Source organism: Plectropomus leopardus, chromosome 23, assembly GCF_008729295.1.
Source record: "Plectropomus leopardus isolate mb chromosome 23, YSFRI_Pleo_2.0, whole genome shotgun sequence".
Taxonomy (NCBI): domain Eukaryota; kingdom Metazoa; phylum Chordata; class Actinopteri; order Perciformes; family Serranidae; genus Plectropomus; species Plectropomus leopardus.
The window spans coordinates 5,406,790-5,425,529 of NC_056485.1; the positions used below are offsets into that span (position 1 = coordinate 5,406,790).

The 18,740-nt window shown below is 41.6% G+C and overlaps 1 protein-coding gene across 1 annotated transcript in view; it reads left to right on the forward strand.

Annotated features, from left to right (window-relative positions):
* The window catches only part of nrxn2b (neurexin 2b), a 742,597-nt gene that overhangs the window by 715,988 nt on the left and 7,869 nt on the right, over window positions 1-18,740 (forward strand). The window contains exons 19-20 of the mRNA XM_042512007.1: window positions 878-1,203; window positions 10,159-10,237. Of these exons, the coding sequence (XP_042367941.1) occupies window positions 878-1,203; window positions 10,159-10,237 (405 nt within the window). The remainder of the gene's footprint in view (window positions 1-877; window positions 1,204-10,158; window positions 10,238-18,740) is intronic.

The following is an 18,740-nucleotide window of genomic DNA, read 5'->3' on the forward strand; positions in this document are numbered from 1 at the left end:
TGACTCATAATAAGGGTCAAAGTTCAGTTGAAGTGGTATGATGGGATGTCCCCTAGGAGATGCAAATATGGGCTAAAAAAGTGTATATATATATATATATATATATATATATATATATATAAATAACCGTCAGCCAAGGAAAATACAGCAAGAAAAACTACACCTGTTAGACTGCCCCCTCTCCACCCCTTCACCACAAGTCCTGGTAACACATTAGTATTGGACCCTGGTTAAATGGTCGACCCTATCCTCCCTTCATCCATCTATCCATCCCAATGAATGATAATGACCGCGGAGAGGGAGAGCCCCTGCTGAATTAAACATTTCCTTCCAATGAGGATCTTATTTTCCTCCGTTGGATGGCGGAGCGGGGCGACATTTTTTTCCGCAGGCTGAGGTACTTTATCATTGTGCAGCTCAGGTGCATTGGAGGTCAATGACACAGTCCCAGCATTGTTCTAATATATTCCATCTCAGGGCAAATTAGATGCATTTCACTGTGAACCTTCAGTCTCAGGGTCAAGCCGCAACTGCCCCCGCAATTTATTTGACTGCCAGATTCAGGCTGGCTTTTTCTGAGAATGTGGCACGTGCCTAGCCCTATAATGGCTGCACCCACAGCAAACCAGGGTCCAATCTCCCTAAAGTGTTGCCCAGGAAATCCCACATGATTGAAACAGTCCCTCTATCTCCCCTGTCTCTCTGCTTTTGAGCTCCTGTATTACTGTGTTTCATGTGCAAGCTAACCTAGAGACCATGACTGATTTGTATTCTTTGCCCTTTCTCTTTTTTCTTCCCTCTTCCCATGGTTTCTCTCACTTCCACTTCCTCTGCCTTCTTCATCACTTCTTCATCTTCCTTATCTCTCACATATCAGGTCGCCAGTTGACCATCTTCAACAGCCAGGCGTTCATCAAAATCGGTGGCGGTGGAGAGAAGGGGCGCCACTTCCAGGGGCAGATCTCAGGTCTATACTACAACGGCCTGCAGGTGCTCAAACTGGCAGCTGAGGGCGACCCCAACGTCCAGACCCAGGGCAACCTGCGGCTGGTGGGCGACATGCCCTCGGTGCTCACCACTGACACCACCTCCACCACCCCGCTGGCTGATATGTCCACCACAATCATGGAGACAACAACGACTATGGCCACAACCACCACCCGGAAACAGCGCTCGCCAACCATGAGGGACAGTGTCACACAGGTGAGCCGTTACAAGTTTGTGATGTGAGCTTGTTTACATTATCAGTGTTTCTCACAGGACTAAAATCTAACTGAGGCAGCTGTTGATTATATCAATCTGTGTCCCCTCTCTAAATTTAGATGTTTTTTGGTCCATTAACGCAGCACAGGCAGAATCTGTCATGAGTTCCCCTGGACAGTTATCCCTCAGCTTACTATGGGGGCTGAGGGATGCTAAGTTATCAAACTTCCCATTTTTTAATCTTGTCTATGTGTCCCTTTTATTATCATTCTGTGTTCCGTCTCTAAATTTGGACCTTTTTGCGGGGCCGTTGGGGTGGATAATTGATCTGTCACTTGAAAAGAGCTGATCAGATCAATGGATGTAAGAAGCAAGTGAAAGCAAACTTTAAGTTTGACTTTCACTGCCCCAGACATTTTGCTGCTTCGTCTGTGCCTGGAGTAGCTGTGCTGCCCCGTGCAATGAATAACCATAGCGTTCCTAATTGGCTTGGGGAGTATGTAATGTTTCATTCCCTCCTGAACTTTCATTGGGATTTTCAGTGGCGAGTGTGCTACTCACTTTTGGCTTTTCAGACTAATTAATACACAACAGAAACCCATCAAATGTCAAGGAAAAGTTATTTCCTTACACCTTTTGTTCTTATTAAACAGGGAAATACAACTGCACACATTTTGAATTCAACTTTCTCTCGATCATGGAAGACTGACTTGCCTCAATATATTTAATCACAAAACAGATTTTATTCAACCTTGACAAAAATGAAACTCACCCAAACCGTTCTGGTAACTTGTGCTAGTAATCTAGTGAGTAAGTCCATTGTTCCAGCAATCACCAGTTCCGGTTTGTTCGAAATAAATCTGTAATTTACCAAGTCAGTTGTAAAAAAACATGCCATTATTCGCCACGGTCAGTGTTTGCCATTGCTGGCTGCTGGCTGTTTACAGCCCTTTAGCTTATCCCTCTGCCACTAGGTGTTGTGGTGTCTTTCAGGCCAGTTGCCTGTCCACCAGTAGAGATGGGAGACTGAGCTCTGGTGTTGCGCACTGTGCACTACCTATAATGAGTTTAATAGAAAGAGGAGTACCTGTATTTATGATGAAAATGTTGAAAAACATACCTTCAGGATTTTTAAATCCCCCTGGTGTACTGTAAGACCATGGTACTGCCCAAGCCTAAATCCTAATGAATGTTCCAACTCCAAATCTATAAAATCAATACGTGGCAGTAGATGTTTTAATAGTGGCAGTATGCCATAAATGAATGTGTGGGAAACCCTGACGACTCACACTGAGAAGCAAAAAACAAACCGTAGCTAAAAGAAGGAGGCGTTTGAGTCAGAGATATTTTGGTGCAGTTACTTTTAATTGCCTTTCTAAAGTTGTTTCAAAAAAAAGTGCTGAAAACAGTATTTGAAAGAATAAACAGCGTAGCCAAGTACCCAGATGGCTCCCCTCTTGGACCAGTTAATGCACATTTCAAAAGAAATACGACGTCAACTGCAAGGTCAAACAGTCACATCCTCAGAGCGCTGTTTTGTGTGCCACATTCGGATGTTCAAACAGCTCCTCAGCCTGAGAGGGAGTCACATAACAGCTTTGTGTGGCCGCTCCTATTAGACCAATCAACACTGCAATTTTGATTTGCTCTAAGAAGATACGGCTGACTAAACCCCAGACGTGGTAGGCTGCTGGAAATTGCAGTACATTGAGAGAGATCAACAAAGGCTGGAGGAGGGGAGGGACGGCAGCAACACAACAACAACTTCAGGCGCCATAAACTTATATTTATGACTCTCCTCGCATGTGAAAGGCTAAGATTTATGGCCTTATGATTATCCCCATGTGCTAAAGGTAGCAGTCGCCATCGTTCTAAGTAACAATTAGCAAACAGTAGGGAAGCACTGTTGCCCACATAGTGGTGGATGGAGGAAGCGGGTTATCCAGGCCCACTACTCTCATAAAAAGGCCTAATAACAGGCTCCATGTGTTCCAAAGGGAGATCTGCTCCAGTACATGGCCGGTATCATTAGCTAAAAGCTGTGTGTTGAGCAAAAAGTCCATGCTGCAAAGCATTTTAAAGATCCAGATCATGATTGGAAGCATTTTTGATGTAGATTACAGTATGTCAGCTATTTCTGTATTACTGTAATGACTTTGTACTGTAGCTACTTGAAAGCAGCCCTCTTTAACATCTCCAACTGTCCAACAAACTTTTGTGATGTCGCAGGAAACACAAAGACAAGGTGCCAATTACCAGCGTATTCCTCTCATTCGGTTGTGTTCATTAGCGCTATTCATGTCCACGGAAGCTTATCCGAGATCAGTCGGCAAGCCACTCGCGCTCGTCCCTGACACCCGCGATCAGCACATTCGGAATATATTTAGACCAGCTCACTCTCTGTCCCTTAATCATCATCTCGAGACTTAGCCATCCCTTTGAAAGTCCTATCTGTCTCATTTTGGATGAACGCAGCAGTGCCAATTAGAGTGAAGTCAAGGTGAGGTTGTTGATGGCACGAGCGCGCAATTCATGCCATTTTGTATTGCAAACAGCCAGTTCAAAGAAAATTGGAATGTTGGTTTTGCATTAACTCCTGATAATTTGTTTTTCTGCGTCTTGTATAGAAAAAGTCACTCAGCAGAGCCTCATCAAAGCAGGGCTCTGATGACTGAAGTTGAGAAAAGCTGTGAAGGTGGTCCTGTTCACAGTTCACTGTTTTTTTACTCATGTATCAACAGAGCATTTCATTTGATACCTTTTTTGGCCTTGCAAACATGCAGCTCTACACTCTGAAGTTTTTTCCATGTCTGATGAGGTACTTCATCATGTTACTCATATTCACAGTTTTTCCTGAATTAAGCCTCCCTCTTTTTTTGCATTTATTTTTATAAGTATAGTCAGCATTTCAAATGTTTTGTGGCATCTTGGCACACTGAATAGGTCTGTCAGTTTTGGTTAATCTTGCTTTGGAAAGGCTGCCCATTATCAGGTAACTGATCCGTTTATTTTTAAGAAAAAAAGGATGCGAAATACAAGAAGCGTTTCCTTTTTGTCCCAAGCTCAATTGACTCAGTGAGCACAGCACTGCATTTCAAATCCCCATCTATTGAGAGGTGGTGAAATTTTAATGTTTTGTGATGTTTTGTTAAATCTAGACTTTTATATTCTGTTGTCGTGGCTGACAGACAGTGGGTCATCCACATCAATACGTGAAAACATGCCTGTCATCAGCTAGCTAGCGGTGCTGCTCATTCAGTGATTATAGCTGCTTACACCATTCCTGTGGCCGAACTCATTGCTGAGGAAACATTTAGCCCAATTCTCCCCTCACCTCTCCCCAGTGTGGCTTAATTTTGAACCAGTGTTGCCAGCTTGGCAACTTTGTTGCCATATTTAGCAGCTTTTTATACTCTTTTGGCAACTTTATTTTTTAAGAAGTGACAAATTTAGCGACTTTTTCAGGTCACTATGAAAAAGACGGAAATATACTGTGATCCATTACCACGCATAATGCTCAGTGATCATAGTCCACAGCTGCTTTGCCATCAGCACGAGATTTCTCTCCCTCTCTCCTCTTGTGCCGTGCAGTCGCTGTGTTACAGACAGGAGATGCTGCTCTTGAAGGGAGTCCAGTTGTAGTGAATTTCTATGCTTAAGGTGAAGCTTTTGCTCACTGCATTGGAAGTGCAAGAAATTGCTGCACTGTAGTATGAGCGCCATGCCAAATGTTTAAATGTTTTGTTATTATGATGCTACCTAATGCGCAGTGCAAGTAAAACATCCCCTAGCAACTTTTAGCAACTTTTGGAGCCAGCTACTTTGATTGGACAAGAGTCGGCACAACGTTTTGAACCACGAAATACTTAAAGCATTGTTAATTTTGTTAGCGCCACTAGACTTTGAGTCACTGCTAACAGTGGTGGCAGTGCTAAAAAGGGGGGATGAGCACAATGTTTCCACAGTAACGCTGTTGGGTCTGGACAGTGTTATTAGCAGTAATCAAGCTATCTAGCATCTCCCATACCCATGTGAAACAGTCGAAAAATTAACCCATAGACCAGCATTTGTAACCTGTACAGTATATCATCGTCAGTTAACCATTAACATCCCTAACACTGAACTGCTATTTCTGTCAAAATACACTGTATTTGCCTTCATCACATCACAGACTGTGTGGGTTATAGCTCCTGCAGTAGTGAGCCAATCACATGGCCATTAAATTAAAGAAAGCTTGCAGTAATTGACTGCAAGCAAAACCATACAAATACAAAATCTTTTTATCCTAGATCTGAGTACAAAAAGGAAAGAATGCAGGTATAGTTTGGCTGGGTAATTTTTGATACTTGGTACTATGTGATTTTAGTGATACCTTAAAGGTACTGCGTACTGATACCCAGCTAACCAACTATTCCCCCTCTGTTGACAAGTGAAGTTTTCCTTGACTTCTTTCAGTCGGCCAGTGCCATGTAATTACAAGCAAGTCAGATTTTTTGGATGTAAGGGTCGGTCAAAGCTCCGTTGAAGGCAACATTGTCTCCAGACTGCTCAGCTGGCATGACTTATGTAGACAAATGCTCTGTGGTTTAGTGTTTCTGCGCCCTTCTCTGTAAAGATGACATCAATGGAACCTGACTCTAACATGTCACATGTAACCATCCGCTCAGTTCAATATCATATCTCCGGCCTCCAGACTTCTTGGCAGAAATATTCCTCCGTGATCAGCATATAACGAGCTCTTACAGCAACGGTCTGCGAGGTGAACTTGGCAGCCATCGACGGGCCCGTTTGATAAATTATCTGGAACCACTTTAGTATTGTCGAGTGTTGTCTGCTTCTGTTGTTACAAGCCTTAATGTGCGCTGCATTCACTGACTGACGTTTATGTCGGGTCATAAAAAAGCAGACTCCCACCTTTAGAGTGCTTTTTATTGCTAAGAATCTATTTTCCAGCTAGTATTCATATATTGTTACAGCTTCTTCTTTATTATTATTATGTACCTGGCGGAACATAGTGTTTTGTCACAATGGCCCAAAATAGCATTAAAGATATGTACTTGAGAATGAATAGACATTACCAATGAGTCATTCATCCACATGTTTTAATGATCAAAGATTTTATGCTGCAACCACAAAAGCATGAGGGCATTGTTTGGGTGTAGAGTTGGCTAACAGAGTCCTGATCATTCAGACAGACAGTCCAAGTGTAACTGGATCATTTTTATTCTGACTTTGTTCTTATTTGTGAGGTGTTGTTGAAGGCCTGGCAAGCTTGTCTGCTTCCCCTCAACAAAGAGACAAAATAAAAAAGAAGAAACGTTCTTTTAAAACTGCAGTCAGTCTAGTCGAGTAAAATTAAGCTAAAGGTCTTAAAAGGTGGAGGACTACATTGACATTGAACAACTGTTCAGCAGCAGACAGTGTATGAAGTCCTTTACATTTGCTCTTCTGTCCTGGGAAAAAAGCCGATGGTGCACAGAGTGTCTTTATATTTATGACAGCAACAAGCAGTTTGAAATAAGTTGAAGAAAAAGGATGTATTAAGCATGAGCGGTGGTGTGCATCATAGCTGAACAGACGACTCATACAACTCACACTAAGTCAGACAGATACTTCATGTGAACAGCTCAAATTTGAGTACTCTGTATGTTACACAATTCTTTTACAAAGTGCTGAGTTGCACTTAAAATTTAAGTGTAACTCAGCACTTTGGGTTCCTGCGCAAGTATGGAAAGTATGGAAAAGTATAGAATTAGATTTTATAAATTTCCAGGTCTGGAAAAGTATGGAAAATGGAAACTATTGTATGGGAAAATATTTATGTTTCCAAGACTGTTACCACTGTTCTATTTTCTAAAACGTCAAATTGAGAATATTTGATCAATCTGATTTTTCATCCTCCTTTTCTAGTTATTTTTTTTTAATTTACATTTTTTTTTTTTCATTTTGTGCAACTTAAAATAAAATGCAGTGCACTGAATTTTTATTTGGGTTTTGTCTTTTGTATGTAATTCATTTGTATGCGTTACATTACCTAGCTACAACCTTCTGGAAATTATTTGGTGACATGATGGCATACATATTCAGAAAAATGAAAACAAAAGATTAATTGCATAATTTATTTACATGATACACATCTATTTACTGAAATGTCACAAATTATTGTAATTGTTTTACCGAGAAATCTGGAAAAAAGTATGGAATTTTGAAATTTCAAATGTGTAAGAAGGCTGTACCCTGTACACAGCATTGTCCATTAAAGTGGCTAAAAGAGTAAGGTGCTTATAGCTAGTCACAATGTCTTTGGATTCCTCTTTTTTTAATATGCAATGTTGTGTTGTTAAGACCTAATGTTGCATTTTTAATCTATAGAAATGTAAGCACTTTTAAACTGTGACATAGTGGCATATCCCACATGAATTGGAAAATGCAGAATTTGTAAAAAAAAGGAAAGGCCTTATTTGTAATATCCAAACAGAATAATCTGTTTAAGAACCATATCCAATTCAGAATATTGTATTTGGAATATTGGTGTGCATGTAAATGTAGTTAATGGTGTTTGTGGTTTCCATCCTGTCAGAAGCACACAGGGACAATGTAGTTAATGTGAGAGCAGTAAATGTTTGCCATGTTGTTAAAAGAAACACACCAGTATAAGAGGTGTTTTTGGCTGTGTCAGTCTTATACATGCTTATTTACTTTTTTGTAACCATTTTTGGTCACTTTTTGTTCATGATCTTGTTTTTCCCATTGAATAACTGACACTGGTGAGCAAAACACAAGCATTTGAAATGAAAGAAATCCAGAGAGGCGGACAGTGATTCAGAGGTCTGGAACCAAATAAGATTCAAAATCAAAATCCCACATATAGTGGCTTCAAATAACACAGACACAAAGCCTTTATTTAGGCATCGCTTTATGTAGCCTCTGGTTATGTGGCTGCTCAGGAGCTCAATGCAGTTTGAGTTACACCAAACATACATTCTGCCAGTCAGTCCAAATATACAGTATATTACAGGAAATGAATTATTTGAGTTGGGTATCATCCTCAATTACCAAAATGTGAAATCAGATAAAGAAATATTAAAGCTAGCTTTGGATAACTGGTTCCAACAAACCCAAATTCCAAAGCCTTATCAGTCCAAAAAATTTCCCAAAAAAATTGCCCGTTCCTCAAAACATCAAACAGCGTGGCATTTGAGCCACCAGTCACTGTGTTTTTACTGACCCTTCAGTGTTTCTCAGTGGTTCTTGACTTACTGGTCCCAAATGTGGGTGTTTAACATGTTCTTTTTCTAACCCTAGATAAGTGTTTTTATTGGTCTAAACATCACAACACATTCATCACAACAGTTCCATGATTTACAAAAACATAATAAGAACATATAAAGTGGCGATTTGTTGTCTTAACTGCAGGAAATGTGTATTTTTTGGATGAACTGGACCTCTGAGCAATGGGCATTTGTTTTTGGGATAATGACATTTAGAACAAATGGGCTCTCGGTAGAAGACACACCAGTTTCGTAGCATTATAGATTACAGCCGTATAATGTGAATCACTCATCTGCTGAAAAGTACATTTGAAATTAACCTCTAGTCATATATATATATATCCAGTCCTTTGGGTAGTTAATAATCCATCCTGTGTAATTTTGTGCTAGAGCAAACATAGTAATAGCACTCTAAATATCGCGATGGGCAAAGCCAACAGGAGTTATGGAGCTCTAATGAATATCTCCAGCACCCGCCAAGACACAGTGCAGACAGCAGGAGACAGGCCAGGGTGGCGGAAAGCAAGCGAGCGGAAACAGAAATTTCAATTTCTCCAAAAGCTCTGAGCTACCCGCCGCGCCGCAGCTTTGATCATGGTAGAATAATGCACTTTGATGCTTAGAATAAAAGATCTACCTTTTGATGTGTGTGTGTGTGGGGGGCCTGATTTTTCCTTCTCTTCACCGCTTGGATACTCCTGGTTTCCATGAAACAGTCAGAGTCATCACTTGTCTCGCTCTGACCCAAATTTGGTGTCAGAGTGTTATAAAACTAAGATCACAAGCTACACTCTTGCTGCTACTGTCTTAAGTGGAAAGCACTCCCAGGTGTTTGTGCTCTCTCTGATTCATCTGGATGGATGCGAGACAGTTTCAAGTTGTCTCCTTGGGATTCAACTTGGAAAGTGATGAGAAAAGTTCAGACCAGGTCACAGTGGAGTTTGGAGCCACTCCTCCAGCTCTCCTCCAGCGTTTCTCAGTATACTGGGTTAGTGGGCCTCATGTGACACTTCTTTATCTGATAAATTACACTCAGAGATCATGTTGTGGGCTGTTCTGGATGTTCGGAGGCGGAGGGAAACTTGAATCAGGGTTTACAAGTGTGTCACAGATGTTGCACTATATTACAACTGTGACAACTGCAGGAGGCTGATGCAGACATCTGACATTCAGCCAGCAAGACATTGGATTATAGCCACAAACACACCCTGCCGTGGGCATTTATTGATGCCCGGGGTGTTCAATTTCAAGAAGTGCACATTTTAATTGATCCAACAATTTGCTGTTTTATATGGAGTCAGGAAAAGTAGAGCAGCTGATTGATTGCATGGTTAAAATAGAAATGTAAGTGCATGTTTGATAGAGATATTGCAGGGAAACTGAAGCCTGATCACTAGGCCAAATTAATAAATGACTATGGACAGGCCGCAGAATAATAACAGAGAGAATGCACAGCCCTTAAATCAATTCTGGTGATAAACCCCCACCATTTTCTTTTTGGAAGATGTTGAATAACAACGATAAAGATTTTTGAAGTTTGTCTCTGCTGTTTGCACTGGTTGTGTGTGAGTAGCTATCAGAGGAGCCAAAGACTTCACTGTGGCTGCCTGAGACTCTTTGTATCATCTCCACTGGTACAATTTGTCCTGACTCTCTCCTCTGCTTTCTGTCTTTGATTCTCCAGAATGCGGATGACCTCTTGGTAGCATCAGCTGAGTGTCCTAGCGATGACGAAGATTTGGAGGAGTGTGAGCCTGGAAATGGTGAGTCAACTCAGGGAGTTCTGTCTTCATTGTACTTGGTATCCAAAAACAAAGTGCAGCCTAGAAACTGCTATACTGCTATATCCCTTACTCCACTTTTATACGACACATTGTGACTGCAAAGCCCTCTGTATGCAGCTCTGATTGGCCAGATGTGTACCCTCCACCCCCCTTTCTTATTGCTTTCAAAGCAGCAGGCAGTCAGCAGCACCGCGATCCATAAATTGCTCAGCCAAGTGGTGGTATCTGGCATTTACCCAGCTGTTGCACCAATCTCCTGCCCCAATTTTAACAAGGCAGGACAGTTCCAACGTGGAAACGCAGCTTGTTCCGTGCAGCACACAGCTGTAGCCTGGCAGGCCTGGTGGCTGAGGCGCTGTTAGTGCGAACAGCGGGTCAAGTAATCTTCTGACACCATGACAGGAGGTGGACGTTAAAGGCCATGTGTTTTACTCCCCGCCTTTGTGGTTTCTAGTTCTATTAAGCCGGCCATACTTGAACACTGCCAAGAACCACTTAGGGTAAAGATTCAAATGACTTCTAAAAAACTGTAGGAGACAAAATAGCTTTAAAAAAATGACAAAAATAGATGGACTTCCCAAAAAAACTATATGAGACAAAATAGTACGACTCCCTAAAAATGTAGGAGACAAAATCTAGATATTAACATCCACATCTATTAACCTTTATTTTTCTGAAAGATCGTGTCTGACAAGATTTTTGTTGTTGAATGGCATCACAGATTGAAATGACTGGTGTAGGTTGGACAAAAAACCAAATTTCCTCAATGAAACTTTTCATTAAAACAGTGCCAGTACACATGCTGTTACCGAGTTAACTTCTTGGAATAGGCCTTTTTTTTTTTTTTACATTTCTGACTTGTCACAGTAGGAAAAGCACAAGTGTTAATGATGAAATTAGTGATGGCTTAATTCCATTTAGCTGTTTTGATTTCAAGCTCCTGGCATGATGCACAGTGTAACACTTGAATAGAACAGAGCCATTGTTATCAGCAGCACCTGTGCTTGTCCAACTATGACATATCATAATATCTTCTGTGAGAAAGGCTCATTCAAATAGTAGAAATTGTTCTTCTGGAACCCACTTAATAACACCTGGGGCGTAAGCAGTCTTTTAAAATTAACTTAATAAATGTGCACCATATTTGCATTTTATAGATCGCTGTGCAGATTAAAGTGAGTTAAACATGTTCAGTAAAATATGCAAGGAACATACACAAAAAATACTTTATCAGTACCAAGAGTGACAAGGGTTTTGCTTTAAAAATACTCAAAATTCTTGTTATTTTTTGACATTTATTTATCACGTCACAGAGATGAGTGAACAAAATAGCACATGGTGACAGGATTAAAACTTGGCAAATAGGGTTTTTAATTCCACTGTGTCTTTAATCATATCACACTCTGCTCTCTCTGGGAAATCATGCCTAGAAGCTGAATTAAGTATGCTTTAATTGCACACATTGTCGCTTTGTTAAAAGCATATAAGCACCATTTATACATGTTACCTCTGGAGTTCCCCAGACCACAAACCGCTGTGAACAAAAGAAAAGAACGTGAGCATTTACAGTTTATTATAGACTTATTTTATGCCTTTACAAAATAATAACAAATGTACATACATGGATCCATCTTAAATTATACATCATGAAGGCCAGATTTGCTCCAAATCTAATCAAATTCACAGAGCAAACCTCCAGTAAACAATAAAATATGAACAAAAGAGTCACATAATGCCTGTGTGAGTGAAGAGCACTTCACTTTGCTAAAGTTTTTTTCAGGAATGGGGATTAGTGGTTTGAATAGAATATATGTCGGACTGTAAATGGCAGGAGATTATAGCGGTATGTTTGTGTGAGGAGAAACGGATCTGAACCTGTGCTGAGAAACTCGAGTGTAGCATTCTCTTGCGGTTTTCTCTGTAGGTGGTTGGGACCGAAATAGAGACTCAATTCCCTTCTTATCGAAAGGAGAAATGAGAGTTTTTCAGTGGATGCTATGCCCAGGCTTAATCTCCCATGGGGAAACGCAACTCTCTCTCTCCCTCTCTCTCTCGCATGCCCACACGAACACACATACGGTGGCAGACATGCTCACCTTACCAGACAGACACTTGTCTCTCTCACTCTGTGGGTGTAAAGTTTTCTCTCTGCAGCCGTCTCTCCTGAGAAAAAACAATCGCGCTCGTGGGCACGCACATGCTCCGTATCGCACCTTCCAGATGCCACGAGAGCTCCGGCGTGGCGAGCCAGCAGGGTCGGATAAGCCTCAGTAAGAAAACTGACGACGGGGAGAGAAGAATCAACATTGTCCACAAAACATGTCCCCTCTCCATCACGACTCCACAAACACAGGCCTGTAGTCATTGTATGATAGGAGCCATTCCCAGGGTTTTCAATTCCGCCTGAGAATGCCGCTCTGTCTTGTTGAACTGCCTTCAGGAAGAAGAAAAAGTGTTAAGCACAGCTGAGGATTTCCTATTAAGCCGGGCGAGATATGACTGCTATGAATTCATGGGGATCAATACTTCCTACAGTATATACAGCATATACAGCCTGTGGATGTGCTTACAGATGAATTTACCTGCAGCTGTACACACAATTCAAGAGATGCAACTTGTTCTCTTACAACTCAGTTGTGTTTGTTTTTTTTTGCTGTCTGCTGCTAAATGATGACCCTCAGACAATGATTGCAGGGCAACACAGTCACATACTCGCTGACAAGCTCAAAGTGGATGCAAAAATAGACAAAAGTGCAGGATGAAGCAAAGGATAGGACCCGAGGAGGAGACAAGCGAGAAAGAGCTGGAAGGACTGCGCTGTGAAGGACTGACCCTCATTGAGATTTGCGTCACGTTCCTTTGCGCTCAAAGCAGGAGAGAGAAACAGGCAGAGAGACGGAGAGAAAACGCAAGAGGGAAGAGGAAGAGAGGATGCAAAATCGAGGGAGTGAAATTCCCATGAATGATTCCCGCCTTTCCCACCAGGCTAATTAAACTTTGACTTTGTTAGGGAGCCCTAATTACATCACCCAATTAAAGCTTTACTTTGGATCCTCCAGTGTTATTAATGAGCCTCCGTCAGAAGAATGACAAGACCAAGGAAGTGGGCACAAAGAAGAATCATACTGTGGAAACAAAAGCATGTATATTTACATGAACACTGACAGACATGAATCTATGGACACTAATTGTACACACAATTCAAGAATATCATACAAGCGTCTCTTTTTCGAACAACAAGCTCCGCTTATTAAATCTCTTTCATTTTCTCTACCTCAGCACGACCTCACTTCCCCTCTCTCTCACATACCTCAGAGCTACTTATCAGTCCCAGGATGTTGTAGGCGCTATATCGGTTTTACTCCGACAAGATCAGAGCTTTGACGCGCTCCTCAATAATTCATCAGGCGACATGCTATAGAGGCAACCTGTGAATGTTCTTTTTAGGTCGCCGAGTGAAACGATGAGATAGGATGATAGATGAGGGATGACCTCGAGTGTTGAGCCCCCCTCACGTGCTTTGACTCAGAGCTCGCACAGGATCAAACCCGCCGGTTGATGGGTTTGGGGTGTCAGTTATTTGTCTGTGTGATGCTTTATTGATCTCTCGTAGCTAGTCGTCCTCCATGAGTAAACAGCCCAAGGTTTAGCATTTGGGTCAGCATCCTCTGAAAAATCTCTCAACAGCACACCATCCTGAGGAGCGTGTCCTTAATATTACTGCCGTTCAATCTCAAGTGTGGTGCTTAGTACAGAGAACATTCCTCTGACTCAGATTTGACCAATTTCAATGGAAATAATGTGGCAGTCAGACATGATAGCAAAATTGCAGTAATGGTGGGGTGAATTTGCAAAGTAATTGCATGATCACAAATCAGCAATAGGACTGTAAAATGAAAATGAATAGCAAAATGGATAACAATTTATAAAAATGTGTGGATAATAACAAAGACTGCTGATTGTATTGAGCAAAAATACAGGGCAATTTTATTGTATACCACCGCTCAACGACAAGGCAATTCAAAGTGCTTTACATGAGACATAAAAACACAAGATAAAAGAAACACCATGCAGTATTAAAGCTGCAAGAAGCGATGAACAAGCCCTCGCAACCCCACGCACGTTGGGGGTACTAGCACAACTCTGACTGACACAGTCCTTCATTTCTGTGAAAGTCAGTTAATGCACACAGAGAGTTTGGACCCTAAAGTGAGATATTTGACATGATGTTGTACTTCCTGTACTCCCTGTGGCTTCATCTCGGTGTACATCATTTCTAGACCAAACCATGTAAATTTAATGTAAATCAAAGGATAATTGTCAGTGAGTATGACAGGTAATTGACATTCAAGGCTGCACCCCAATCACACCTGTGAAATTTGGGGCCAATCAGTCAATTCAAAGTGAAGTTACAATAACTTCCTGTTTGGTAGTGAATACTGCATTGCCATGGCAACGGTGTGACAAAAACTCACGCTTTTGATAACTTTAGATGTTGCCTTGAGATGAGACTCAGAAAATTTGCTTCAAGCTTCCCTAGCCCCTCAAACATAACTTTCTGTTTTATGCCGAACAATGCGTAACCAAGGCAAAAGCCTACACGGCACTCGAGGGCACATAAATTCCACGTCACCTTGGTGTACATCATTTGTAGACCCAACCATGAAAATTTCATGTAAATTAATTTAATAATTAAAATTAAAACACAAAAACGTATTTGAGTTGGAACCTTATCCAGGGCAGGGCAGTTTTGCAGGCCACTTCCCATAAAAGAGTCTTAAAACTTAAAACACAGTTAAAATCTAACTACTCACAAATCATGTTAACAGACAACGTAATCTATTGAAGTCTAGTCATGTTACGTCACATCATTCTATTAGCCACCAATCAGTCTCATTAACATGCTAACTTACCATTAGCATTAGCTGAATTCACTATACAGCTGTTGTAGCTAATATTATGTGGCACATTCAGTCAGGGTCAAAACAATCATACAAAAAAAACCTAACTTTAAATAGCTTTTTACTTGACATTATATAATGTTATCGTGTGCATTAGCTCGGTGGCTAGTCTCGTCTTCTTCTAGTACTACTTCCTCTGGTTGGCGTTTAAAGTGGCGTTTAAGGTGCATTACCGCCCCCTTCGATGGACGTTCAATTATATCAAAGATTTATCAAACATTTATTGTATCTCTGTCAAGAAAAATTATATCAAGATTATTATCACTATCGACCAGCCGTAGTAACAAAACAAATTCCTCCTGGGAAAATTCGGGTCCCTGCATTCATGTGTATGCTACTGGACACGCACCACCCACCCAAAGCGGTACGTCCCACAGGTCTTTGATCAGATTGGGATCTGGTAAATTCTGAGGCCAGGTCAATGCCTTGAGCTCTTTGTCATGTTCCTGAGGACATTCCCGAGCAGTTTTTGCAGTGTGTTATGGCACATTTGCCTCTGGGAAGGAGTACTGCCATCCAGGAGTGCAGTTCCCGTAAGGGGGCGTACTTGGCCTACAACAGTGTTTTGGTGGCTGGTGCGTCTCAAGTGGCATCCACATGAATGCCAGAACCAAAGGTTTCCCAGCAGAACATTGAATTGCAACGAGATTATCAGTGTCATTCACTTCACCCGTCAGTGGTTTTAATGTTGTGGCTGATGGGTGTACGCTCAGCGTGTATTTATGACTGCTATTGAACAGTGTTGCAGTTACAGTGGTTGATCAGTCAGGGGAATCATTTATTAAATTTGTTGGCACTAAAGAAATGAATGCTCTGTCAGCTCGGTCTGCTGTTAAATGGACATATCAAAAAGCAAAGAACTGCATTATTCAACACTATTCACATGCTTTATAACCATTTTACTTCAAAACTGGTCAGTGGTGCATTTTATCATTCAGTACTTTGGCTGCAAACTCTCCATGTTTACTAAATCTTGTTGAAATTGCAATTAAAATCTGAAAGCAGTGGAAGGAGAAAGGGTTCTTTATTCAGTTAAAACAGTAAGCAATTATCAGTTTCTTCCAGGAGCATGGATGCTTCATAATATGTCTTAACCTTACCCAGTCATTTCTTAATCACTTACTTTAGATAAAGAGTTGATTTGTGAAAACAGATACAGGCACAATTAAAAAATTAAAAATAAATAACAGTTTAAACTAATAGCACATGATCTATCAGATAACATATCTGTTTTGCAAATGAACCCCTCAGATCTGCTCGTTAGCAGCAACATGATAGAATTATTGCCTTGCACTTTTATGCCTCCGCTAACCAGTCAAGTTGCACTTATAGTTTCCATCCATGTCTGTGCAAACACTGATGCTTCACACACATCTTCCCCTCGGCAGCACAGATCTATATCAGCACAATTTCAAGGTGTCTCACCAAATGTCTTCCCTTCTGTTCCTGAGATATGGTGGTGACCAGAAAAGTGCTTTTGCTGAACTTTGGGCCCCGCCAGATTTCACAGTAAAGCTGACCTTTGGATCTAAAATGTTATCACTTTATCATTATAGACATTTGTGTGAAATTTTGTCATAATTAGCATAAACATTTCAGAGATATAGCCAAAAACATGGTTTGTGAGGTCACAGCGACCTTTGACCACCAAATTCTAATAAGTTCATTCTTGAGTCCTAATGGACGTTTGTGCCAGATTTGAGGAAACTCCCTCAAGGCCTTTTTGAGATGTCAGGTTTACAAAAATGCAACGCAAGCAAGGTCACAGTGGCCTAAACCTTTGACTACCAAATTTGAAGAAATTCCCCTTTAGACGTTCCTGAGCTGTCGCGTTCACAACAATGGGATGGCCGGATGGATGCACAGCCCAAAAACATCTATTGTTGTCGCTGGTGCGGAGGCATGAAACAAAAAATACAGACCATTAAGTAGGCCAGGAACAGGCAGGGAGGTGCTGAAGTGGATGTTTTTATCTCTGCAACAGGTAGAGAGAGATTCTGTATGCGAGTGTGAGATTTATACCATCGTGAGGCTGAAACACTGGGCGGGCTGGAGCTGCAGGGAGGTGACTTTGACCGTAGCCAGTAAATGACTCGAAGTGAGACAGGATATGGGCGGGGCATCATCCCGTTGTGTCAAAATAAATCGCTTACCCTGAGAGCGGCGGCAGCAAATGCAGCGTTTGTAAACAGCTTATCGCGTCGCATGTCTGAAGAAACAGGCTTTTTTTCTCCCTGTTGCACAAGATTACACGGCCATTATTGTACCTATTGCAGCATGATTTAAGAGCAAGCAAGGGAACATTTAATATGCTCGGACACGCCGTTGGATTTTCCATCTCCATAATCAAAGCTGAATTATAGAATGCTCAAACTCCAAACAACCTTTTTGCGCTAAATATTTCAAATGGATGCGAGCAAGTCGACGTGATCGGCAGAATAATGATGTTTGTCAGGAGACAGACATAGAGACCGCATCAGTATCCATCTGCCCTGTTCTCATGTTGAGTAAAAAGTGGGGGGGTGAGTCATACTGACAGCGCTGTGTAGTGGCGTGTGGGTAAAGATAAAGAAAATTTCATCATGTGGGCTAAACGTGGTTTCACTGCCTCAGCTGTTCAAATCAATGGAGTCAAACTCAATCAGTCAGCCTGAATACCTTTGAGTCTGTCGCGCTTTAATGCTTAAATTGCAGCGCTGCAATGTTCAAGAAAGAGACGCCCACACACTGGAATCGTGTTGTGTGTATTTTTCAGCACTGTTTGCTTCAGAGCAGGTCTCAGTCAGACCGGGTTTTGGTGCAAACACTGCCGACTGAACCAGGGTGAGGGTTTTTTGATGTAAAATGAAACAACTAAATATCTCATGCTCACTTGGGTTTGCCGTTGACAACCTCCTGCACGTTAAAAATCCATCAAATGCTCCTCGTCTTTTATATCAGACTGTGGGCCTTGGCAGCTTTCAGCAGGAGAACACATCTATGAATAACATATGTCTTATTCCTCGCCCTGTCAGCGACCTGCCTGGGTGTTAACTGAGCAATTAGAGCTGCATACAGAGGGAAGAGGGTGCAGTCGTGGAGAAGGGGACAGCCAATTGAAGCTGTTGATAGGTTTAAACTGTGGGTGCAGTAGGCTTGGGTCACACAACAGGAAATGACAAGATGGTTCACTTGATAACTGATTAGAGTGCTCAGATGTGGCTCGCTCTGTGTTTGAGGGCTGACGTTCATTATCTTTCTAGTAGCCACTGCCTGACGGTCACGGAGAGTGATGGCCTTCAGGCTTTAGCTCGACTGCAGGCTGCAAGTACAGCAGTGATTTGACACCATGTCCTAACGGCAAGCAGGCGTCGCATAACATTCGACAATCTATGTCCACATTGAATCTGTTAAATATGTCCTTCTCTTTTATCATGTAAACAAACCATGTAGCTATCAGCTGTGTGCTTGAGATCAGACTGAAGGTGTAACCACTTAAAAGATGGGCGAGTAGCCGACTTGCTGTGCTCTTATGTTTGCAC